Genomic DNA, 21878 nt, shown 5'->3' on the forward strand with positions numbered 1-21878 from the left:
AAACTGCAGATCTTGGAATTGCCTCCATAAGATCAGTCCTTGTGGTTTTTTTTTTTCTTTTCCCCCAAAACACTGATCAGTACTTCTGTATTAAGATTTTTATCTCAGCAGCTTGAAGATGTGATCTTCACCTGCTGTGTGAAAAGTCAGAACATGGAACTAAAAAGGTTGAGATCTGGGCTCTACAGCCTCCTCAGCCTTCTCAGTACTTCAAAGTGGATCTACAAAGTAACCATTCTAACCACCAGCATACCACACTGGCTAGGCTTGCGGAAGTACTGCCAATCCTCGCCTCTCCTTGCTGAACCTGGGCCATCATAGAGGCAAGAATGCAAAGTATTCAGGCCTAAAAGAAGAAAGAGACAGTATAATTCTGTGGTTTATTTCTTATGGCATTTATATAAAAAGAACACAGTTGAGGGACCTGTTTATTTGTCTCTATTCAAGTTCAATTAAAAACAAAACAAAAATATCCAAAATCCTTTGGGAAGATGAACTGTAAACCCAAGGACCGCTATCAGTAACTCAAGCGGCTGAAATCTGTGCTGAAGATCTGTATACCTAGTTGACCATGCAAGTTAGAAGGGCGCTTTGGTTTCATCAGATGGAAATTCTGGTGAACATGCTTTTATATGAGACAAGCTTAACAGCTCTTTCATGTGGTTTGGTTTTGGTTAGTTTATTGTGTACTTTTATGTATAGTTTGGCTGAAAAGAGATCTGCTTCTTAATAAAAACAAATGAATGACTTGCTCTTTCTAAATGACTTCCAACAATAAACATTAGGCTGTCAGCCTCAAATCAGTTTCTCTTGCTCTGAAGTCTAAGGGTATAGTTCGAGAATACAGCTGCATCAAATGCAACTGCCCTCTGCTAACAAGTGACAGTCCTGTTCTCTCATCCTCTCTCCACCCCCTCCTTAGTGCCAGCTCTGATCGCAAAGTAAGCTCATTCAAAATGAACTGCTGAAAACTATTACTTTTCTTCCTAGTGCAGTTTTCTGCTGAATTAACAAGTTAAATTGGCTCACTGATCAATATCAGGGCTTGTGCAAGGGAGCAGGGAAAGAGAGTAGCAGGATTACAGAGGGTGGGACCTCTCCTCTTCTCTTCTGTGGCAGTAAGTTGTTATATCACCTAAGATGTACCACACAACTGCATTGGAAGGCTGTTGTAACTGGGATTCCCTGATAGTATTTGTCATTATGCATGTTCAACCCTTCTCTCTGCTGTTCTGCAGTCAGGTAAGGGCTGTATCCAACTGACTGGTGATTCCTGGACCACTGGAGACTCTGCAGGTACCCCGGGCAGAGGACACTTGCTCCATACACATGCTGGAGCTGCTCGAGGAAAAGGCCAAATCACTGGATTAGAAAAAGAACAATTTATGAACATCATTCTGGAAGGCTGGCTATTAAAGCTCATCTTTAGACCACAGAAGAAACACAGTGTATCTGCATTTGATCCCACTCCAACAGCCATATGCATTTTACCCAGTGATAACTGCACATGAAACCCATCCGTTAGAGAGACACCCCCTGGAACAGGCACCGACCCCCTGACATCCAAGCCCAATAAAACCCCTAAGTATCCAGTGGAAACGTAGTACTTCGCGGTGCTTTCTTGGCGCTAGGAAGACAAGCAGGAGAGCCTCCCCTTGCTCATGAACTGTGTGCTTCTGCCTGTACGCACGGCCCGCCTGCTTCTGGGCCTCCCCTCTCCTCCAGTGGGTCGGCACGGCCCTGCTCAGCCCCCGCACTGCCGGCCACTCAGCCCCTCTAGAAGTAGGTCTGCCTGTACTCGCTTCTCATCTCAGTTACTCCTCAAAATTCACCCTTTTATTTCTGTGGGAACGGCGCCACACCTCTCCCGAGGGATAAGCCCGGCACGGAGGAGACAACGCGGTGCTTGTGGAAAACCGCCGCTGGGCCGCGGCCGGCTGCTGCCTCGCACCGCGGCCGCTCCAGCCGCTAACGGCCGCGGCCGCGGCCTCGCAGAGGCTCCCGCCAGCAGGGGCCAAGCTCGCAGGGCCCGGCGGCACCGCCTCCTCCCCTCCTCCCCGCCCAGCGGCGCCCGGGCCCAGCGCAGCCCCGCCAGGCGCAGGCCGGGGGGGGGGGGGCGAAGGAGGGCGGGGCCGCTCCGCGCAGGCGCGGTGGACGCCGAGCCCCCTCCTCCCGCCCGAGGGCTTCCGAACCCTTCCGACGTCCCCGGGCCCGCATGCGCACGAGGGGGAGCGCGCCGGAGCGGGGGAAGCCTTCCCGACGTCCTTCTCCCTTCCCCTTCCCACCGGCCTCGGCGGGCCTGGCCCCTCCCCCCGGGGCGGCCAGCGCGCATGTGCGGTTGCCAGGGCGGCCGTCTCCAGTGAAGGTTTAAAATCTGCGGGGCATGCGCAGTGCCGGTTCTGGCCCTGGCGAGGGGGACGCCACATTGGAACGGCGAGGGGAGCGCTCCGGGCAGCGCCGGGCCGGGTACAGTTTGCGCCGCCTCCGCTCCTCCCGGGCCGCGCTCGCCTCGCCTCGCCTCGCCCGGCTCTGCTCCCCGCCTCCGGCCGCCCTCCCTCCTCCCCGCGACACATGCCGCTGCTCCCGGCCCGCGTCTAGCGCCGCTGCCGGGCCCGGCGCGCTGAGGCGAGGGAGTGCGCGGCGGGCGGCGAGCGGGCGGCGGCGCGGCGCTCTGGCCGGGCCGTGAGGGTCGGAGGCGGGCGGGCGTGGATGGATCCCCGCGTGGCCTGGATCCAGCCCGAGCAGAAAGGCCCCGCGAATGCGCTGTGGATGCAGATCTGGGAGACCTCGCAGGGCGTGGGGGGCCGGGGCGGCGCCAGCTTCCCGCACTACCTCTGCCTTAACTCCCCGGCGCTGGACTCCGCCGCCGCCGCCTCCCCGCCCCGCGGCCACAGCTGCGTGCGGCTCGGGGCGCCCGGCGGCGGCGCCTGCTGCTCCTCTTCCTCGCCGCCTTCGCCTTCGCCTTCCCCTCCGGCCCTGCTGACCGGACTGGTTCCCGCTGCCACCGCCGGCCCCGCGGCGGTGAACGGCGGCGGCGAGGGAGGGCGGCGGCTGCAGAAATCGCCTTCCGTGTCTTCCTCGTCCTCCTGCTCGTCGGTGGAGTCCGGCACCGAGAGCCCCGGCTTCTCCTCCTCGGGATCGTGCAGCGGCGGCGGAGGCGGCGGCTCCTCCTCTTCCTCCTGCGGCCCCCGGGCGGCGGCGGTGGCTCCTCCCGGGCTGCTGGGCAGCGGGGCCGGACCCGGGGAGTTTTTTAACTTCCACGAGAACAAAGTGAACGGTGTGAACGGGCACCACCAGCCGCCGCACCTGGCGCGCAGCCCCCACCCGCCGCCGCCGGCGTCTCCCCAGCAGCACCAGTACCACCCGGGCCGTAGGAAACGAGAGAATAAAGCCAGCACCTATGGGATGAATTACCTGCTCTCCGGCAGCCGTGGCGTCGCCATCAACAACTCCCCCCACCAGCAGCGGCAGCCACCTCAGCCAACACTGCAGAGCCCCGGCACACCCTGGAAGACCAGGAAATACAGCCCGGGCGTGCAGGGGTGAGCAGCCGGGGCCCCTGGGGCTGCTGCAGCCCGAGAAGGAAAGGGGGACCTCGGCAGCCTCTCCTGCGGCCCCTCTGGGCACGGGGGTGGGTGGGTTGGGGTCACACAAACTCCTCTGGAGCCGGCTGTGGCAGCGAGGTTGATGATAGGGGATGGCGGGGCACAAAACCGTGTTCTTTCGTAAATCACCTTGGTCTGTGCTGGCTGGGTGGCTCCTGGCTGAAGCAGAGATGCGGCAGGCCCTGGGAACGCATAGATACAGGGAGTTAGGCCTTGCCTTTTAGTAGATTGAGCGGTGAAGTTGTCAGGCCACTGTCAAGTGGCACCTACAATAATTAAAGCAAAGATGGGTGGGGGATGCTTGTCAAAGCTCCTAGAGGTCAATTCAGATTGTAAGGGGGAAATTAAAAGCTTTCAGAGAAGCTCAAAGAAAACCCTTGCACTAATTTTTAAATGCCTCTGCTTAGGCTGTAACAGACTGGTTACTTTGGGGAGTGTTAGGAACATGAGGTGAAAGGCCAGTGCCTGATTCTGGCCGAAATAAGCATGCAAGTCAATGTGGTCTTTGAACATTTTTGAGGGAAATATTCTAGCTCTAGAATAGATTGAGCCAGCCAATATCTGAACTGAAATCTTGGCTTTCTAAAGAGAACACTTTTATGAAGCTTATCCTATTCTGTGGCCATAACTTTCTCATATAAATGGGTAGTTAGTAAGGCTGAGTATTCAGTTTGGTCTGATTGGCACGTCGAAGGGACTAAACTTGAACAAAGCACCTCTGGGGTGCTCCATGAGATTTCTGTATTTCAGCTGTCAAATTTCACTCAGTCAAGGGGAAATGTTGCTTTCTAATGTTAAGGTTATTCATGGAAAAAGTGCTAGCTGCGTTGATTGACCACAGCAGATTTCTGATGTCATTTCAAAAATAGTTTCTTGGAACTCCTAAAATCCAAGACCCTTGGATGCCCATGGAGTAAAGGCGCTGCATATTTGTAGAGGGAAATATGTAAAGATAACAGGGTACACTTTCAGAGCTGGAGAAATTTAAGTGAAAGATTTAACTTAAGGACAGTGTCTTCCTTTTCTCTTTTGCAGGGTACTGTCAGGTGTTGAGTACATTAAAGTTACCCAGAAGCATTAAAAGATGTTTTTAAAGTTCTGTTTTTGCAAACCATAGCTTCTCCTGGGGAGGACAAGACTTGTAACTACTGCTTTTTAATTCCAAACTGACACTGAAAATGAAAATTGCTTACAGGAAGCTGAGCTTTGGATGCTTAAGAGGTGTCATATGCTAGGAGCTTTGGGTCCTGTACTAATAAGATGTGTGTCTAAAATTCCAATAGTATCTTAAAAATAGTCGGAATTTCTTTGTTTTATTTGCATATAGATGCAGTAGAACACTGAGTTAACATTTTAATTTATCTGTGTAAGACAAGTCGGTGTCACTGAGGTAGATCTCTAGGCAGGTGGATGAGGGAGTTGCCCGAGGTCACTGAGCAGGTCTATGGCAAACCTGGGAATCGAAACCAGGCACTGCAGGTTCTGTCCTCTAGCTGTTAGGCAGCACCATCTATGCCAATCACATATCCTTATCTTTCATCTTCTGCCCTTTTGTTTTCTGTTGGCTTTCCTTTAATAAAGGTTATGCAACTTTTCAAGTATAAGTTTGTAGAGAATCCATACACAAGAAAATTGTTTAGCCAAGCTTCAGTTGCACTATTCAGTTCCATAATATAGGTTATTCTTTTGCTGATGCGTTCATGACAAGTTCTTGGCTAAGTATCTTTGAAAGTGAAAGCTGTGTTGCGTCATCTTCTGTCAAGGATCTGTATTACTACAGTGAGATCTGATGCTATGAGTGAGACACCAGTAACTACAGTGTGTGATCCCATAGGTCAAGCTTTCCTTATAGTAGCAGGGAACTAGTGCTGAAGGAGAGCATGGAAGTTGAAACTATAGACTTAAATATGAGAAGCAGTTTCTGCCTTAAACTTTGAGTTCTGTTACCCAAGGTGAATCTTGGACAAGCATGTATTCTAAAACAATTTTCAGTTTGGTGTTAGCAATTTTTTTATGAAGTACTTATATGACTGAAATAACAAAAATATTGTCACTGATGGAGTGGCTTTAGGTGTCTATCTTCTGCAGTAATTCCTGATTACTGGTGAGTTTAACTTAATTTTCCTGAAGGCAGGCTGGTGTATTATTTGGCTGTTCAAATAAAAATGCACTGAAAAGACTGGGATGGGAACAGAACCCTACAGAAGTTTCTTCTGGATCCTTTATATTCCGTATTTGTTGCCTGGTGTTACTTGGAACTGTCAGCCCAGTCCTGAAGCATAACTTCCATAACTGTGATGGTCTATTGACAGAGCATCTTCAGTGGTGTCAAACTGGTGTATGCAACTGTCAAAAAATGTGGTCCTTACAATCTTCAGTTGCAGTCTGCTTTGGACATAGATTATAGGAAGGAGGACTTGATCATAGATGCTCTTATGCTCATACTATGCATGAATGTTAGTTTACTCTGCCATGAATATTGTTCTCTGCAGAATGTTTTTCTACAACACGCTGAAATTTCCAAGTGGTACACAGTAGCTCACAGTGTTATTGTATTTTCTTCTGGTAACAGACTAAGAAGGGTAATCTCTGTTTGCCCTCTCCCAGGCTGCAGTAGTACTTTTGATGAAATGCCTGCATGCTTTGAAATAGTACTGTGCTCTCTCTGCTTTCTTATTCAGAGCTGGAGGTGGTCTGTAGCAGTGCAAGTTGTCACTGTTTTTTTCAAATGGATCATATTCAGTGGCTTTGTGATGGTAGGTGTGGTGATGTTTAGGAATGCTTTATGTTGTAAAGGCTGTGTTTTGCTCTGGTTATGTACAGCATTCCTTTTTTCCAGTGGACTCATATCTATTGCTTTTACCACCTTTTGACAGCAGCATGCCAATCTTTGTGTTGTAAAGGAAATTCTTCCTCTCATAAAACACAGTGTGAATAGCCATGCGATGATTAGATTTCATCCTAAAGCTATGCTTTAGGGTGTCCTAGGTTGGCCTGTATCTTTTTCCAGATTTTTGGAAGGTAAGGCTTGAGGAGAATGAAGCCATATTTATTCCAATGCTTCAACAGAGTGATTAATATAACAACAGTGTAAGTTCTTAAATGCCTGGGTTTAGGTTAGGAGTACAGATGACAAAAGGATTGGTTTCAGATGCGATGCAGATAAGTGTCCTTTAATATTATGAGTTTAGCTCAAACTGTTGTGACTGATGTTGAGAACTACATGTGATTTCTTGCTACTGTAAAGTATCCTCTTGAGTGGTTTTAAACTACATCTAGCATCTTACGGTCTGCCTTCTTTGTACATCAAAGTGATACCTTCTGTTTCTGTAAAGTCAGTATTTTAAATATATCTGACTAATTCAAGCATCCAGAGAGTTTAAAAGTGCTGGAATTTTATTTCAAAATACGGAATCAAGCTATTCTAAACGTTTTACTGAGGACTCTACTGCTAGGTTTGCATTGCTTGGGTACACAGCTAATAGGGCACTTTCTCTTCAAATGTAGCTAATAGCTTATGAATAGTATAAAATCATATCTGGTTTAATTATTTGGCTTCTTAATATGCATTTAACAAAGTAAAGAATTAAGGCATTTTTAACAATATGAACCTGTTCTGCTTAATACTTTCAACTAAGTATTCAGATTAATTGTAGATGTTGAATGAGATTAGTGCTGAAATACCTGGCATATCTGCTTGGTACATTACAGTGCTGTGTAGAAACAACAGAACTGGCTTGTTGAGGATTAATGTGGATACCAGAAGTGCTATGATACATTGGAATGGTGCTCTGGCTGGACTAATTGGCATTGCATAGCATCTGATGACTTACTGCATCCGTTTTTCCCTCTCCATACCTGTTGTCTTTACCATCTCTTGATAATGACACAAAAGTTCTGTTATAGAGCACAAGAGCGCAAACACCTCCACATTTCTTTAGGGTGAAGGAGTGTTCAGGCCAGCGTTGTCTGGTGACCATAGCAGATACTTGGGGAGAGTTCTCATAAGCAAGGTAAGCTTATGACAGTGCTTCCCCAGAAGACTTGCTTCAGTGTTCACCAGTTTGCAGCTGAAGGATACTGTGTACCAAAAGTCATGTCCAGAGATTCATTTCTGTAGCTACTCAGATGTGGTGGTGTTACTATATACTAAGTCTATATTAGGTTTTGTTTATTTCTTCACCTGTGTGCTGAAGTGTTTCTAATTCCAGTCTTACTGGGTTTTTGCTTTTATGATATATTGCTGAACTTTAGTGACCAAGATAAATTTAATTACTGGGTTTGTGCAATGCACTATTAAAAATGCATTGCATTCAGGACCTTCCATAGTTCTAGTTCTATGTTTGTCAACCCTTGCTGCTTATTATGCAGCTGTCAGAGCTGGACAATGCAAATTAATGTGTAGGGATGCCACATTGTCAGCCCCTTTTGCAAATTTTATTTTCTTGTACTTTTGCTGAGTTCAAAAAATGCAGACTTTGGAAACTCTGTGAAGCCTTTACTGTCTGCACTGGGGTGTCCAGTGCTTATAAGGGCTCTAAGGGATTCCCAAGGGTGGTATTCTAACTCCTCCCTGTACTTAAGAGTGCTGTCCTGCTCTAATACCTTCTAATAAAGAATCAGCACAGTGGGCTATGCTTCATCCACACTACTGTTAAATCATTAGTGTCTGTTATCTGCAATGTTAGGTGGATACCTGTAGTGAAGGTCTTAATGTAAGAGGCAGGCAGTGCTGGCAATGTACACTCGATTCTTGTTTCATCTGGCTTTAGGATCAGGGCAGAACTAGGCAGTATATACTGTAGTATGCAAGGAGGAGGATGGGAGTAGTTGCCTGTTAGTCACACTAAATTGCTGGAGAGAGACTTGAGAGAGCATTGGGACGTGGTTGAACAGATTGTTTTCATGCCTAAAGGTTGGTACGCAGCAGAGCTCAAGGGTAGCTGCTGGATGAATTGTCAAAAGAACATAACAGCTCCTTTTTGTGATCGACTAAGTTGACTAGAGTAGGTAAACCTCAAAGTTTCCTTGCAAAGTGGATTCCTAGCGTAGAGTTAGACTCTGATGCTTTCAGTAATGGAATGAAAGGAATATTTTGGCAGCAGTAGACTTGAGAGAGAACATACTACTAGAGCTCAGAAAGGCTGAGCTACAGTAGTAAAACATGGGAAGCTTTGCATGACAGGTGCTCACATCTGTGTGTAAAGGAGAATGGGACATGTTTGGAGCAGTTTAATCCTGGCATCAGCTTCATGGTGCTTTTCACATTTGTTAGGCTTTGGCAGTAGAGATAATTGGCACTAAGAACATAAACAGCTGTACCGGGTGAGACCATTAGAGGCCAGTGCCAAATGTTGGGAGAAGAGTATATCAACATGAGCCTGTGGTGATATTTCCTGGAATAATCTATCAGATTTAAATGATCTGTGGTTCTCGGACTACCTGGTCTACAGGCAGTGCATTGTTAAGTTTATTGTGGATTTTATGTATGAATTTGTCTCATCTCAAGCTGGTATGAGCTTCTGGGGTCAGTAGTGTCCTGTCGCAAGGTGTTCCTCAGTTAAGCTATGCATTATGTAAAGATCCATTTTTTTTGTCCTGAGGCTGTTCCTAGGGTTGTAGTTGCTGCCAGCCACAGGTCTATGCATTAATGAGGCAGTCCATGAGTGCTCTTTGCAGCTGGCTTGAAAGAGGAAGGGAAAAGTTGAAACACCTGCCAGTTGTTTGTTTTCTAGTCTATTTAATCATTCCTTCTGTTGAAGCTGTTTCCTGCCTCTAGATGTTTATCACCTCTGTATACTTTACAGTTCTGTTGTATCTTTGGGATGTGGACGAACCAGACGTGTGTGTGATAGTGTCACAGTATTCCTACATCTTGGGCTATCTTGTTCTATCTTGTATTTTGTTTCCTGATTACTAACATGGGACTTGCCTGTTCTTTTTTGGCTACTGAGTATTGAACAGACCTTTTAACAGAATTCTTATTTCAAGATCTTGATTCTAGGTGTTTAGAGCCGGTGCAGAGCCCCTCATTTCATATTTGTAGAGACAGAATTTTCTCATATGCCTCTGTTGTGCTTATATTTATCCTATCTCAAATTCTGCCTGCTACTTCGTTGTGCAGTCTGTATTTTAATGTCCATCTGCAGTTCTTGAGCCGACTTATTCTAGATAACCTTGCAGCCTCAGACTTTTCTGCTTTACTATTTGGCCCATTGCCGGATCACTTACGAGGATGTTGACGAGCGTAGGGCACTTTGGAGCTTCACTAGTGACCTTCCTTTAATATGGAAACTAAGAGTTCCAGCTGCTTGTTTTCTGTTTAAAACAGTTCTTTACCTACATGAAGGTCTTCCCTCTCATCCCATGTCAGCTTAGTTTCTTCGTAAGTCTTCGTAAGGACACGTGGGACCATTATCAAATGCCGTTTGGAAATCCAAGTATATAACAGGATTTCCTCTGTCGTTCACTGATTCTTGCAAATAATTCCTAATGGTTATCTTTAAGACACTACTTCCATTTACAAAAGCTATGTTGACATCTTGATATAGTCATAACTATTCATGTGTTGCATTGATTCTACTTTTGACTAGTTTGACTATTATGAATGTCAAAACTAATGCTTTTAAATTAAAAAAAGAAAGATTGCTGCTTAATGTTCTTCTGATACAAATGCAGTATGAAGCGAGTGCTGCTTTTGGTGAATACCAAATTGTCAGGAATAGATTTTGCTGTGAAATGTTTTCTGCTAAAAAGTTAGTTTGGCGCAAGTTCTCCCTGTATGGTTAGGGATCAGGGAAACCTCTGAAGGATTAAAAAAAAAAAACAACAAAACCCTAGCTTTTCTACTTGTCATGTATTGTGATAACTTAACTTTCTCTATTCTGATCACTTAATTCACTTAGCAGAAGCAGGTTTTTGGGCTCCTGAGCTAGTTTATCCTTTCTCAAGCATGGGTTTGCATCTTGTTAAGTTGTTCCTCATAATCCTTTTTGATATCCTTAATCTTCCAATCCTCTTTTCTTGCTTTGTACATGACTTCAGGGTTTCTGAAGACATCTCTGATGGAATCCTGTGGTAAGGTAGTAGAAGCTCTTTTTTCCCTAAAATCTGATTAGTGATGCACACTTTTGCTAAACAACCAGTGTGATATCTTTAATAGTCTCTGAAACACCTTACTCTTTTGGTTGAGATTCTTAAATTAAGAAGCTTCCTCTTTTATATGGTGAACTGCAGCAGTACTTAAATCCAGAAAAGGCTTCTCTAGCTTTTGTTGCCTTGCAGAGATACTGACTTTGAATATGCAGAGTTTGCTGCTAGTGGTGCTTTGCTGGATGCATTTTGAATTAGACTCTGCTGCTCGAGATTATGTCAAGAGTTGCTTCTCCTCTTAAATGTTTCAGTGGCTAACCTAGTGTAATGCATACCTGATCTACATGGGCATAATTAGTCTCTCATCACTAATTTGTTTTTGCTGTTGCAACCTTTCTGACTTGTCTGGGATGTTAATCGCTTGCTATCTTTGGGCATTTGGAAAAGAATAGTATTAAGACAGGAATTTCAGTGTTTAGCTGTTCTATTTATTGGCATAGTGAGCTTCCTGATTCAGTTCCAAGGTTTAACATATGGTATGCTCCTTCACTGGTGCAACAAAATAATTATGTGATGTTTTCTTGGTGTTGTGGTGAAGTCCAGCAGCCTAACTCAGGAGTAATGTACAGCTGTTTAGAAGCTTACGTAGTGGATCTATTTTGCCATGTATTAACTTGAAGATATATCAGTTTCTTTTCTAGATTTTTATAATGCAGCTTTTTCAAAGTACATCCAGCCATTAATAAGGTAATTGGTTGAGTTTTATTCGATTGACATACTTTGCAAAAATAGATTAGTTTTTGGTTCTTTTTCTCTTCCAAAATACAAATAAATTCTGTTACTTAAGTCTGGAAATTTGCAGTGTAAAATCAGTCCAACGAGCTTAGTTTCTTGAGTGCGTGAACTGTCAAAGTGTTCCTAAGTGGTAAAATTTAATTGGCAAGAAACTCAATCTAAAATTAGGACTGGCTCTGACTTGCAAGTGTGTGGGGCAAAGAGAAAGCTTAGAGAGGAAATAAGAACAATACGATCTCTTATGGAAAAGGTACAGTATATTTTATAAACTACTGTCTTTGTTCTGTGGATGAGAACAAAAGTACTTTCTTCTTCCATTCTCTCCTTAGTAGCTAACTTGCAAAGTAAGCTTGATTTTTATTTGAGTTTAGTATTTAGGGTACCTGCCTATAAAATATTTCACAGCTCTGATTCATAAGTTCTGTACAGTTGAGATTTTTTTATTTATTCTGCCAGTCTTTGAGTTTGCTGCCTTCCATACAATTACAGTGATGAAGATAATTGCTGTCTGAATTACATAGTAATATGAGACTGATTTGGTGCGGCAGTACAGTCTCGAACATAGCACTCTGTCTTCATAGTTTCTCTCATCTGTAAGCCTAGAACATTGCATAGGGCATGGAGTACTATTACCTGAGTGCTACTGGTAGTGAGGAGGACTGGTATAAAAAAGTAAAGGCATCTGATGGGTGTTGTGAGTGGGGTGAGAAGAGAAGAATTCTAAGTTCATCTCCTCTTCTTGGTCATAGTTCTATTTTTGCTACTTTTGCAGATGTCTTAATCTTAGATCATATTGGGAAAGTCTGTATCTCAGAATATGCTATTGCTTTCAATCATATATATATTCTCCTTTATTGCACTAAACTGTGTTCCTGAGTTTTAGACTGTAACACTGATTTCAACTATTGAATGCATTTGATTGTTGTAGTGTAAGATTTCACCTGCATTTCCATGATAATGCAGTTGTGCTTTGCAGTAGTTGTAGGTGAAGGTATAGTTCAACAGATTCCTGAAACATGCACAGTGGCTGCTGGGCCTTTCACCATTTAATCTTGAGCCAGCAAAGTCCTCAGGCATGTTTCGGAGTTCACACTTCATTGAAAGAACGTATCCTATTACTTGTAACCTTTATTTCTACAAAGCTGTTGAAACGCTGCCTATGCCTCCCCATTTCTTTACCTCCCTTTCCTACTCACCCCTAGTGTTACACCCACGTGCTTTAACTGTGGCATCTGTTTTTTCCTTTTATAAGGATTCTTGGCTGATGTGTTACTTTTCAGTTAGAAAAATATTCTTTACTTACTAGAATAAGTATGTTTTTAAAAGGAATCCGTTGTTCCATGTAAATGATGCATCATGTTTATATCTGTTCCTTTAGAATACATTAATGTGCTTAGTAGTGTAGACATGATCTTGAAAAGAAACAGGATGCTTACTTGAGGGAGCAAAGTCTCTGTAGCTTTTCATTCACCATCTAGTTTGTTGATGCTGTTTGAGAATTTCATTTCACTGCCTTGAAGTTAGCCCTTGAAGTAACAAGTCAATGTTATATATAATAGTAGTTGTAGATACAGTAAATGATGAGTAAAGTCAATGATCTCCTTTCTTAGAAACCTGCCTTTAAGGAAAAACATTACAAAAGTCTGAGAGAGTCTCCTGAATATTTTAACCTGAAGACTAGAAGTGTGTCTGCCTTTCCTAGAACAGTAAAAGGGATACATTTTTGGTAAACAAAAGGTGTCAATTCTGTTGCATAGTTCAGCCTGTAAGCAGCAGATGTTTACTGTGCTTAGTAGTAATAGCATTAGTGAATGGTAGGTTCTTCCAGGCTGTTAAAATTAGCAAGGTAAGTAGTGTAGCAAGTACAAGTAGCCTCTCTTCTGCATCCCTGTGTTTTAATCTTTTCCACCTTGCATTAAGAGTACAGTTATATCTCACCAGCAAGTTTCGTTTCCAGTGTTTCTGTAAATGTAGTGAAACTGTCTTATGAAAAAGTCAATTAAAATGCTTATTTTTGCTAGGAAAGTAGTATAATAGGCATCTTAAAATGTGATAGAAGATAGCTAGGTGCTGGGATGCTGTTGGAGCCCAAATTCTTTAAGAAGCCAGAAGGAGATTGAGAAAATTGACTTGTGCTATATGTTGAAGGAAGTTCTATTTTTAAAAAAAAAGAGTTAAGATGTTACTTATATCTGCATGTACATCATGTACTGCAAATTGATATTCTGTTCCTAATGATTAAGATACTGTCACAGTCCTGACTTAAGAAGTAGCAAGTGCTTATGATCATACAGGCTACGTGGGCAAAGTACTTAACTGAAAAGTATCACTGTATTGACTGGGTGAATATCCCGTTGTGATGTGGTTTGTCAAACACCAGATTATTCCTTTAGCTAGTAGAGAAGTTACTCTGAGATTAGTCCTGAGCAGCATATAGCATCTTGTTTTATGTATATCAGAGCTGTTTTTTTGTGACTGTGTTCCAATAACCTTGTCTGAGCAAAGATGTTTAGAAAAATGTAAAATACAGTAACATTAAATTTTAAAAAAGCATCTCAGTTTTGAGAAGCTTCTTCAGGAGGAAGCCAAAAGCGTAAAATGCTTGAAAATGCTGTATTAAGATGGTCATGTTGTCATATGCTGACTGTGAAGATAGCATTGATTCTTATCCAGAAGGATGTAGACCAGGAAGATGTTCTCTGAGAAGCAGAAGCTTTTGGATTAAGGAAAGCTGGAAAGAGCAAACAAAATAGAAGTCTGTTAAGACAGAGGGTTTGAGAACTGGTTTAAGTGCATTGAAACCTGAAAACCTTGCACATCGAAAGCAAGAAACTTGCCAGTCACTAGGGCTCATAGAGAGACATTAAAAGGCACCCAGGAGAAGTCAGATCATGTAGTAAAAACTAAGTGAACTAACTGCCTTGCTTTTTGTCAGAGGAGGGCTTAAGAGACTTCTCACCAGAACTTTCTTTGACTCCAGGCAACTGTCATTTTAAATTTCAGTAAGGAGTGTTTAAATCCATCACCAGAATGATAACTGTTGTACAGCCATGTCTGGTGGTATATGCTGAAGAATTCCAGAGGAACTTAACGATGAAACCATGGCATATGGTTTGTGCTTTAAATGAGTTTTGATTATCTAGCTCTTGTGCTGTTGTCCCACGCAAACTGAAGCATTAAATGAAGTGCTGCCTTGCCAGTGCAAGGTAGAAAATATGAAGGTGACTTCTTTCAAAGTAGAACAGGGAAGGAAAAGTAGTCTAGTGATGGGTGGTATTCTTTTGAGTCTTTCTGTTATGATTAAGAATTGCGACAGTGTTAATCATCTGAACAGAAGCTCGGTGGGGCATTGAAGTGAGAGAGTGCTTGTGTGCTTGCTATTTTTTTGACCTTGCTGACATACTAGGGACTGCTTTTGAAAGACTGTGCTGTGTATGGTAGAGGCCGCAGTGCGTAGGGGAACCGAGACCCCTTTTATTCTCCTCCTTCCCTAATATGGGATGGCTACTGTAAACACATTTTTTTCAGGAATGTCTGGATCTCCTGGAGTAGTTGGATGGGGTTGATAACATAACAAAACAGAACTTATTTGTGTGAGTAGACAGAAAGAAAGGGGCTAGTGCATGCTTTGTTAAAGGTAGTTGTCTCACAGTCTCATTTCGTTGAAGGATTCACTGTTAATCCTTATTCATGTGGTCAGTCTGATAACACAGAACTGTTGGATTTTTTTCAGAATGTTTCTGAGATTCTTTTTTGAAGACTTCATAAAAACTGAACAGTCACAGGTTTGCTGGGCTTATGGGTTAACTGCTTAGAAGTAACCAAAGGAAAGAATAAATTATTTACTTTATAATAAGGGAAGGTTACCACTCAAATTACTCAAGAATCTGTTGCTCGATATATTCATAAATACCTGGAGGGAAGAAATGAATGAGAAAAGGATAGAAAGGATAATAGAAAGCTAGAGCTGACTGCAGACAGTCGCAGTGGGAGTTCATTGTTCATTAGGTTATAAAATTGCTGATAAATTAAATTCTAGTAAATACGGAATCATGAATCTGAAGAAAAATAATTCAGGCTGAATATACCCAGTGGATGGGCTTTATGTTGGTGGCTATTGTTCAGAAAACACCTTGAAGCTCCTTCATAATGGTTTATTTTAAAGAGCAGCTGTATGCTCAGATATCCTCAAATAGCAGTTAGCAGCAATCTTTGCAAAGATATGGACAATAAAATGAAAACAGGTGTGTGTCACGGGCTGAATGGTGTAATTATGTATCAAAGTATTATAGTGATCAAACTTTGGACCTGCTCCTGTATAAGGAGAGAAAAACAGATGAGGATTGCTAGATTGAAAAAGAGCTGGTGGATAGAGACAAGTGGATATGAATTGAGAGCCTGAGAAGTGTTATGTTTGGAGATGAGCTGCCAGTAATAACTTTTTCCCCCAAGAAAAAGAGCATCAGATAAAATCATTAACAGGCAGCAGTTTAAAATAAAGCACTTCTTTATTCTGATGCATACTTAAATTCTCATAGAATGCCATGAATGGCAAAAGCATAAATGGACTAAAAAGACCTGGAAAAATCAGTGGAAGAAAAGTCCTTTGAGCTAATACACATTATGGTTGGGATCCACCCCAAGAGTATGCCAAATGAAATTACTGGAGGCTTGGAAGGATTACTGCAAAGGAGTTGGATAACTGCTTTGTCTTTTCCTGCTTTCACGCTGTGACTGCCTACTGCTGATTTTTATAAGCAGGACAATGGGAAGTCTTTAGTTTGGCCCTACTGCTGTTAGGTGTATTCAAGTGTTTTCTTCATTGGTCTTGTCATCTTGGAAAGGCGAAAAAAAAGAAGCATACTTTCTAGAAACAAAATAAAATAGGAGCATGTTAGTTTGTATTTTCTGTCTTGCTCTGAAGTTTTGAAATCAAGTAGATTCATCAACAAATTGAAATGTTTAAGTCTGCGGTGTAGTTAAATGTTCAATTGTGGATGCAGGCCCAGTTTAAGATAAGAGAAAGGGCAAACAGTAATTCTAAATATGTATGTTTTTTAGAAGTATCTTTGTGCTTTGCTGCTAAAATCTTTGTGTATGGAAAGGAATCCTGACACTTAAAAATTGGGCATATGGTCTGTTGGAGGCTATCTGTTAGAGTGGAAATTCTCTAGTAAAATGAGTTGCAAAAATCTCAGGGGAAGAGTTAAGAGTTCTACTAGCGATGTATAAAATTTTCCTTTTGGAAGGCTAAGTATATTAACTAAGGATTGAACCTGATTTCTTTTTTTTTAGGACAGTATTTGGATTTCACTACAATGTTGAATTGATGTGTTTCTTGAATTAGAAATCTTAGAAATATGTCAACATCAAAAAGATGTTTTTGTAAAATATCACAGCAGTAGTTATTTCCATTTTTTTGTTTGGCATGGCTTGATGCTTTTCCATTGAAAGCAAACACAACACTCACCTGAAAACTCAAATTGATCTTCTTTCAAATTTGGCAGTGAGTGTTCTATACTATCAGGAGAAGGGAAACAAAAGGACTTAACAGGTGTATAAAGATCCAGTGTCAGTACTCCTCATGTAACACTGGCATTAATGTACTTTACACTTGAGAATGTTTAACACTTCTCACTTTGAATAGTTCAGTTGGAAGGTCGCTTCCTTTATGAATGAATGGCTAATAAAGGGCTTGAGCGGTCAAAGGAATCCTTGTTTGTCAAAGTGGACATTTTCACATCAAGTAATACTCAAATATCCCTTTTATCGCCCTCTACAAAAAAACTCCTTAATGCCCGTGGCCTGTTTCCAAGTCTGTGTAAACTTCCACATACACAGAAGTAAGAACCCCTGGAAGAATAAACCTAGTTGAAGATTTTAATTGTTCTTGTGCTGCTTCATCATTGGATCATTGTGTAGTTTTTAAGACTATGCTTTGTTTTTTAAAGAAAATAATCTTTGGGAATCAGGAATTGAATTTGACCTTCAATGTTGAGCCAGTGAGAAGGTTAGTAAATGTCTACTAGTGTTTGCGTCCTGTGTCTATTGACATCTTTAGCATTTAGGTAATGTGATGAGGGCTGATGTGTAGGTATTGTTGAGATTACTGTGCGGTGCTGCCATGAAAATCAAGTATGAATCTATCCCAAATCCTCCAGTTTCCCATATGAAAGCCTAATTGTTGTGCCTTTCACCTTTCTTGAAATTACTGCTGGTTTTGGTTAAATGATATTAAATAAAGCCTGTGGCCTGTTTTTGTTGAAATTTGTTGTAATAGTTAAATCGTCATTATAACTGATGCTACTTTCTCTTTTAGACTCCATGAAGAAATAATTGACTTCTATGACTTCATGTCCCCTCGTCCTGAAGAAGCAGCTATGAGAAGAGAAGTGGTGAAAAGAATAGAAACGGTCATCAAAGATCTTTGGCCTACAGCTGATGTGAGTGTAATTTAAGTGTTGATTTGCTTCTCTAGTAAATTGTAGAGCTCGGTTCACTTAACCTTGCTATTATCTTTCTGTGTTTTAGAAATGAACAGATAAGACTTCAAACTTAAGGCAATTGACTTAATATCACAGCTCTTGCAGTACTTGGCAGTTTATTTTAAAAAGTGGAGGAAATTTAAAACCTAGATTTCAGGTTAATGAAGGCTACTGATATTTTTTCATTTTGAGAACTGGGGATATGAAGAACTGTCCTACTTTAAGAATTGCATTTCTTAAAGTAAAAGCTTATTAAATTGATTGTCTCTGCATAACTTCATTTTGAATATTAAAGGGAGACTGACTACCTATGTGTCCATTTCTGCAAGGAGTCCTGACTCTGTGGATATTTGTAAATACAAATATTTTACAAAAGAACAGTTAAAAACCCCAGATTTTTTTTGTACTCTTCACAAATTTGACATTCAGGGAATTACTTTAGCCCTGCTTTAGTGGGAAAATTGGACTTGACTTCCTGAGATATCTTGCAACCAAAGTTGTTGTGTTTTCAAACCCTTTATTGCACAAAGAGTAAGTTTCCTCCAAACAAAAAACATCCACAAGATATGTAATGTAAACTGTATCTCTAGCATCACCTTTCTAATTACCAGATAGTAGTGTTGTCATTAACAAGCAGAAAAACATTTCAGACCACTATGATTTCATAGCCTTCCATGAGAAAAGTGAGGGCTGTGGCCACAGTACTGAGCTAAAGATACCGTAAAGCTCATCTACTTCATCCTCACCTGTGATTTTCCTTAGTAATAACATTTTTTCTGGCTTGTTGGGAACAGATATAAACACTGAAGTGGCCCACTGTTGCCTAGCCTTTTCATTGGTCACTTCAAAGAAGTGAACTTGTAAATTGTGCTCTGCTGTAGCAGAGGGGGAAGAATGTCTCAATTCTCTAGATTGGAAGCATACTAGAAGTATTTGATGTGGACTGTGAATGTCTCTTCAGCATGCCTTCTTTTCCACACAAACGCCTACCACAATTTCATAGTCATCCTTACAGTAAAATCTGAATTATTCGTGTTTATCTGAATTACATGTTTAGATGCACTTGATGTTTTTTAAACCTAAAAATTTGGAAAAACGTTTCCCTAAAACTCTTCCAATTTCAGTATAGATGTCCTATGAGGAAAGAAGGGAGCAGGAAGGAAATTTATAACAGCTTATATTTCTGTTGAACTGGAAATAGTGAAAAGGACTTGTTTCAAAAGTTTATGCTCTGCTGCTAGCAGGATTGGTGGTCATTTCATGTTAAAAAACCCAATTTCTTCTAAAGTTGCATCTATAAGAGAAAGTGTGTTTGTGCAGGCTTAACAGAGTATGTAGTAAAGTAAGTTCAATAACTTTTTTACTGGGCTACATCCTTAACAAGTCCAGAAAAATCTTAAGTCTTGTGAAAGTAAATGAAGTGAGCATTCATAATTACAAGATATTTCACTGGTGTGGGGTTTTTTTTTTCAGGTCCAGATATTTGGCAGCTTTAGTACAGGGCTTTATCTTCCAACTAGGTAAGTAATAATTTACTTTTTATATAAAAGCTTGTCGTCTTTTAGAGTAATGGTAAATTTCAAAGGGGAATTCAGACTGGAATGTGTAAACCTATCAAACTTCCAGTAAAATTTTCGCCTAATGTCCCATGTAACAAAGGGAAGAGCTTTTGAACTTACAGATTTGAGATAAGTATTTGAATATCATTGTACTGCTCTAGGTACTTACTCTTTGGTGAATTACCTTTTCTTCCTTGTGTCTGGGGTTAGTCTTTGGCTCTTTGTTTTCAAGATACAGTGAAATTTGAATATTTAGTATTTCCTGTGTAAAGATTGTGTTTTGTTAAATAAGGTGAATTACTGAGAGTGTGTCATCACAGAGTTGCTGTGCAAAGTCAGAGGAGTCATCACAGCTGTGTTCTTCCATTTTTTTGGAGAGCAAAAGGTCTTATTTAATTAAGTGTTTTATATCGCTTAATGGTTCAATAGATGGATGTGGAAAACCTGTGTAGCTGTGTCTTAAAGACTATGTCTTTACATCAATTACATTTTCAGTAAAAAAGCACTGAAAATTTCATTTCTATGAATAACAATCACTGATGAAAATTGTTTGGACTATTAACATGCCAGTCAACATGGGTAGATGAGGGATGGGATTGGGCTGTGGAAGTCAGAGGGGAGGGAGCAAGAAAGGTAAAAGGGAGAGGAGCTCAAGGAACTCATCAGAGAACTGGAAGCAAGAAACTAGAGTACTACTTTGGGTCCTAAAGCACACTAGACCATCTCTTACTTAACATTGCTAAAGGAAGCTTATTGGGAACCTAGATTAAAAGTTGCAAAATGGTCACCCTAGAGGATTTGTAATATGTGGAATGCCAATTTTACCATTTTTTTTGGTGGAGTATTATGCTTTAGACTTAATGGATCTCATGCTGTGTTCTTTTTGTCTAGTGATATTGATCTAGTTGTTTTTGGGAAATGGGAACGGCCCCCTTTACAGCTGCTGGAGCAAGCACTAAGAAAACACAATGTGGCTGAGCCATATTCCATTAAAGTACTTGATAAAGCTACAGTAAGTAATAGTCTTTGGAATACTGAACTGAAAAGCTTTCAGACCTCTTAAGGTTGGTGATAAATAGTGTTCTTAATTCATGAAGCAAATGATAATTGTCTTAAGCACAATGTTTTGCTCTGTGTAAGATTTTAGGAGAATCTGTATGTGTTTAGCAATAGCACACACTTTTTTACATGGACAACGGTAATTCTGTGTACTGTATTTGCTGGAAGGCCATACTTTATGCTTATGTTGTCAGTAAAGAGCTGAAAGTCAGTATTTGCAAAATATCTAGTAAAATGAGTTAACTATTTGTATGATGTTTTCCCACTGACCTTTGAGAGGACTTTGTTTAGCCAGGGCCCAGTAGCTAGAGCTGTCTAGCTTGAAACTCCGATTTTTCAGGTTGTCTTGTTTCTGATGGCATAGTGAAGTGTTACAAACCTAATATTTGTTTTTCCCTTCCAAAATAAGCTACTGAAGAGCTTTATTTCATTTGTGAAACTGATGCATAGTATCTCTTGCATCTGTCTTGTAAGCGTAAGGGATCACATTGAACATGCTAAAAACTTAAAGTATGAAAATTTTATGTTACTGAGCAAGCGGTGTTTTCTCCAGGAGACTAAGCAGAGTATTCCAGACTTCTATTAGCAAGCTGTTATGTTTTGTGGTCTCTGAAATAGGGTGACTCTTTTAGGTCCAAAAGATTCCTATGGCTTGTGTTGGAGTAGCAGTACATAACAGTAGCTCTGGTAATCTTTGGTTTACCTGAGAATGAGTGGGATTTTCAGAATCAGTGATACCAGTTAGTGATGGAAAATGGCACTAGGCTAGGTTTATCAATTTTACTAGCCTTTCTTATTTTATTCCCTCTTCTGTTGGTATAAAATGATGCTCTTTTTTTTTTCCATTTCAGATTCAAAATACAAGAAGTTTAATTTAAAATAAGTGTTATCAGCCGAAGTTTAGCTTATGATTGTAAGATGATTTTGTAGGATACTGCCTTCAAGGTGGTGGTGTGAGACTGAGCTACCTATTCAGTAGTTCTATAATAATTTATTGCTGCCAGAAGAGGAAGTATTGCTACTCCTGCTTTGCTTTTATCCACTCTGGCTTTCGTTTGACTCTGCAGTGAACCAGTTCAGCTTGATAAACCAACAGACAGTGCTTTATTTTTTCTGCTAGACTAGTCTTCTGTCAGTTTAGCAAGTGAATGATGCAGTGCTGGGTTAGATGAATGCAGTTCCCACAAGTTATGAGAGTAGAATGTCTCCTATTAACAGCAGTGAGTCATTAAATTAAGTAAATTTAGTTGTTTTACAAAACACTGATATTGCAGCTATGAAGG

The 21878-nt window shown here is 41.4% G+C and overlaps 1 protein-coding gene across 3 annotated transcripts in view; it reads left to right on the forward strand.

Moving 5' to 3' along the window:
• Positions 1 to 2682: 2682 nt before the first annotated feature.
• Positions 2683 to 21878, forward strand: part of TENT4A (terminal nucleotidyltransferase 4A) — a 62538-nt gene continuing 43342 nt past the window's right edge. For all 3 annotated transcript variants that reach the window (XM_050892087.1, XM_050892088.1, XM_050892089.1), the window contains exons 1-4: positions 2683 to 3542; positions 17812 to 17935; positions 19451 to 19497; positions 20428 to 20548. In XM_050892087.1, the coding sequence (XP_050748044.1) occupies positions 2710 to 3542; positions 17812 to 17935; positions 19451 to 19497; positions 20428 to 20548 (1125 nt within the window). In that variant the 5' untranslated portion in view covers positions 2683 to 2709. The remainder of the gene's footprint in view (positions 3543 to 17811; positions 17936 to 19450; positions 19498 to 20427; positions 20549 to 21878) is intronic.

Source organism: Gymnogyps californianus, chromosome 2, assembly GCF_018139145.2.
Source record: "Gymnogyps californianus isolate 813 chromosome 2, ASM1813914v2, whole genome shotgun sequence".
Lineage (NCBI taxonomy): Eukaryota > Metazoa > Chordata > Aves > Accipitriformes > Cathartidae > Gymnogyps > Gymnogyps californianus.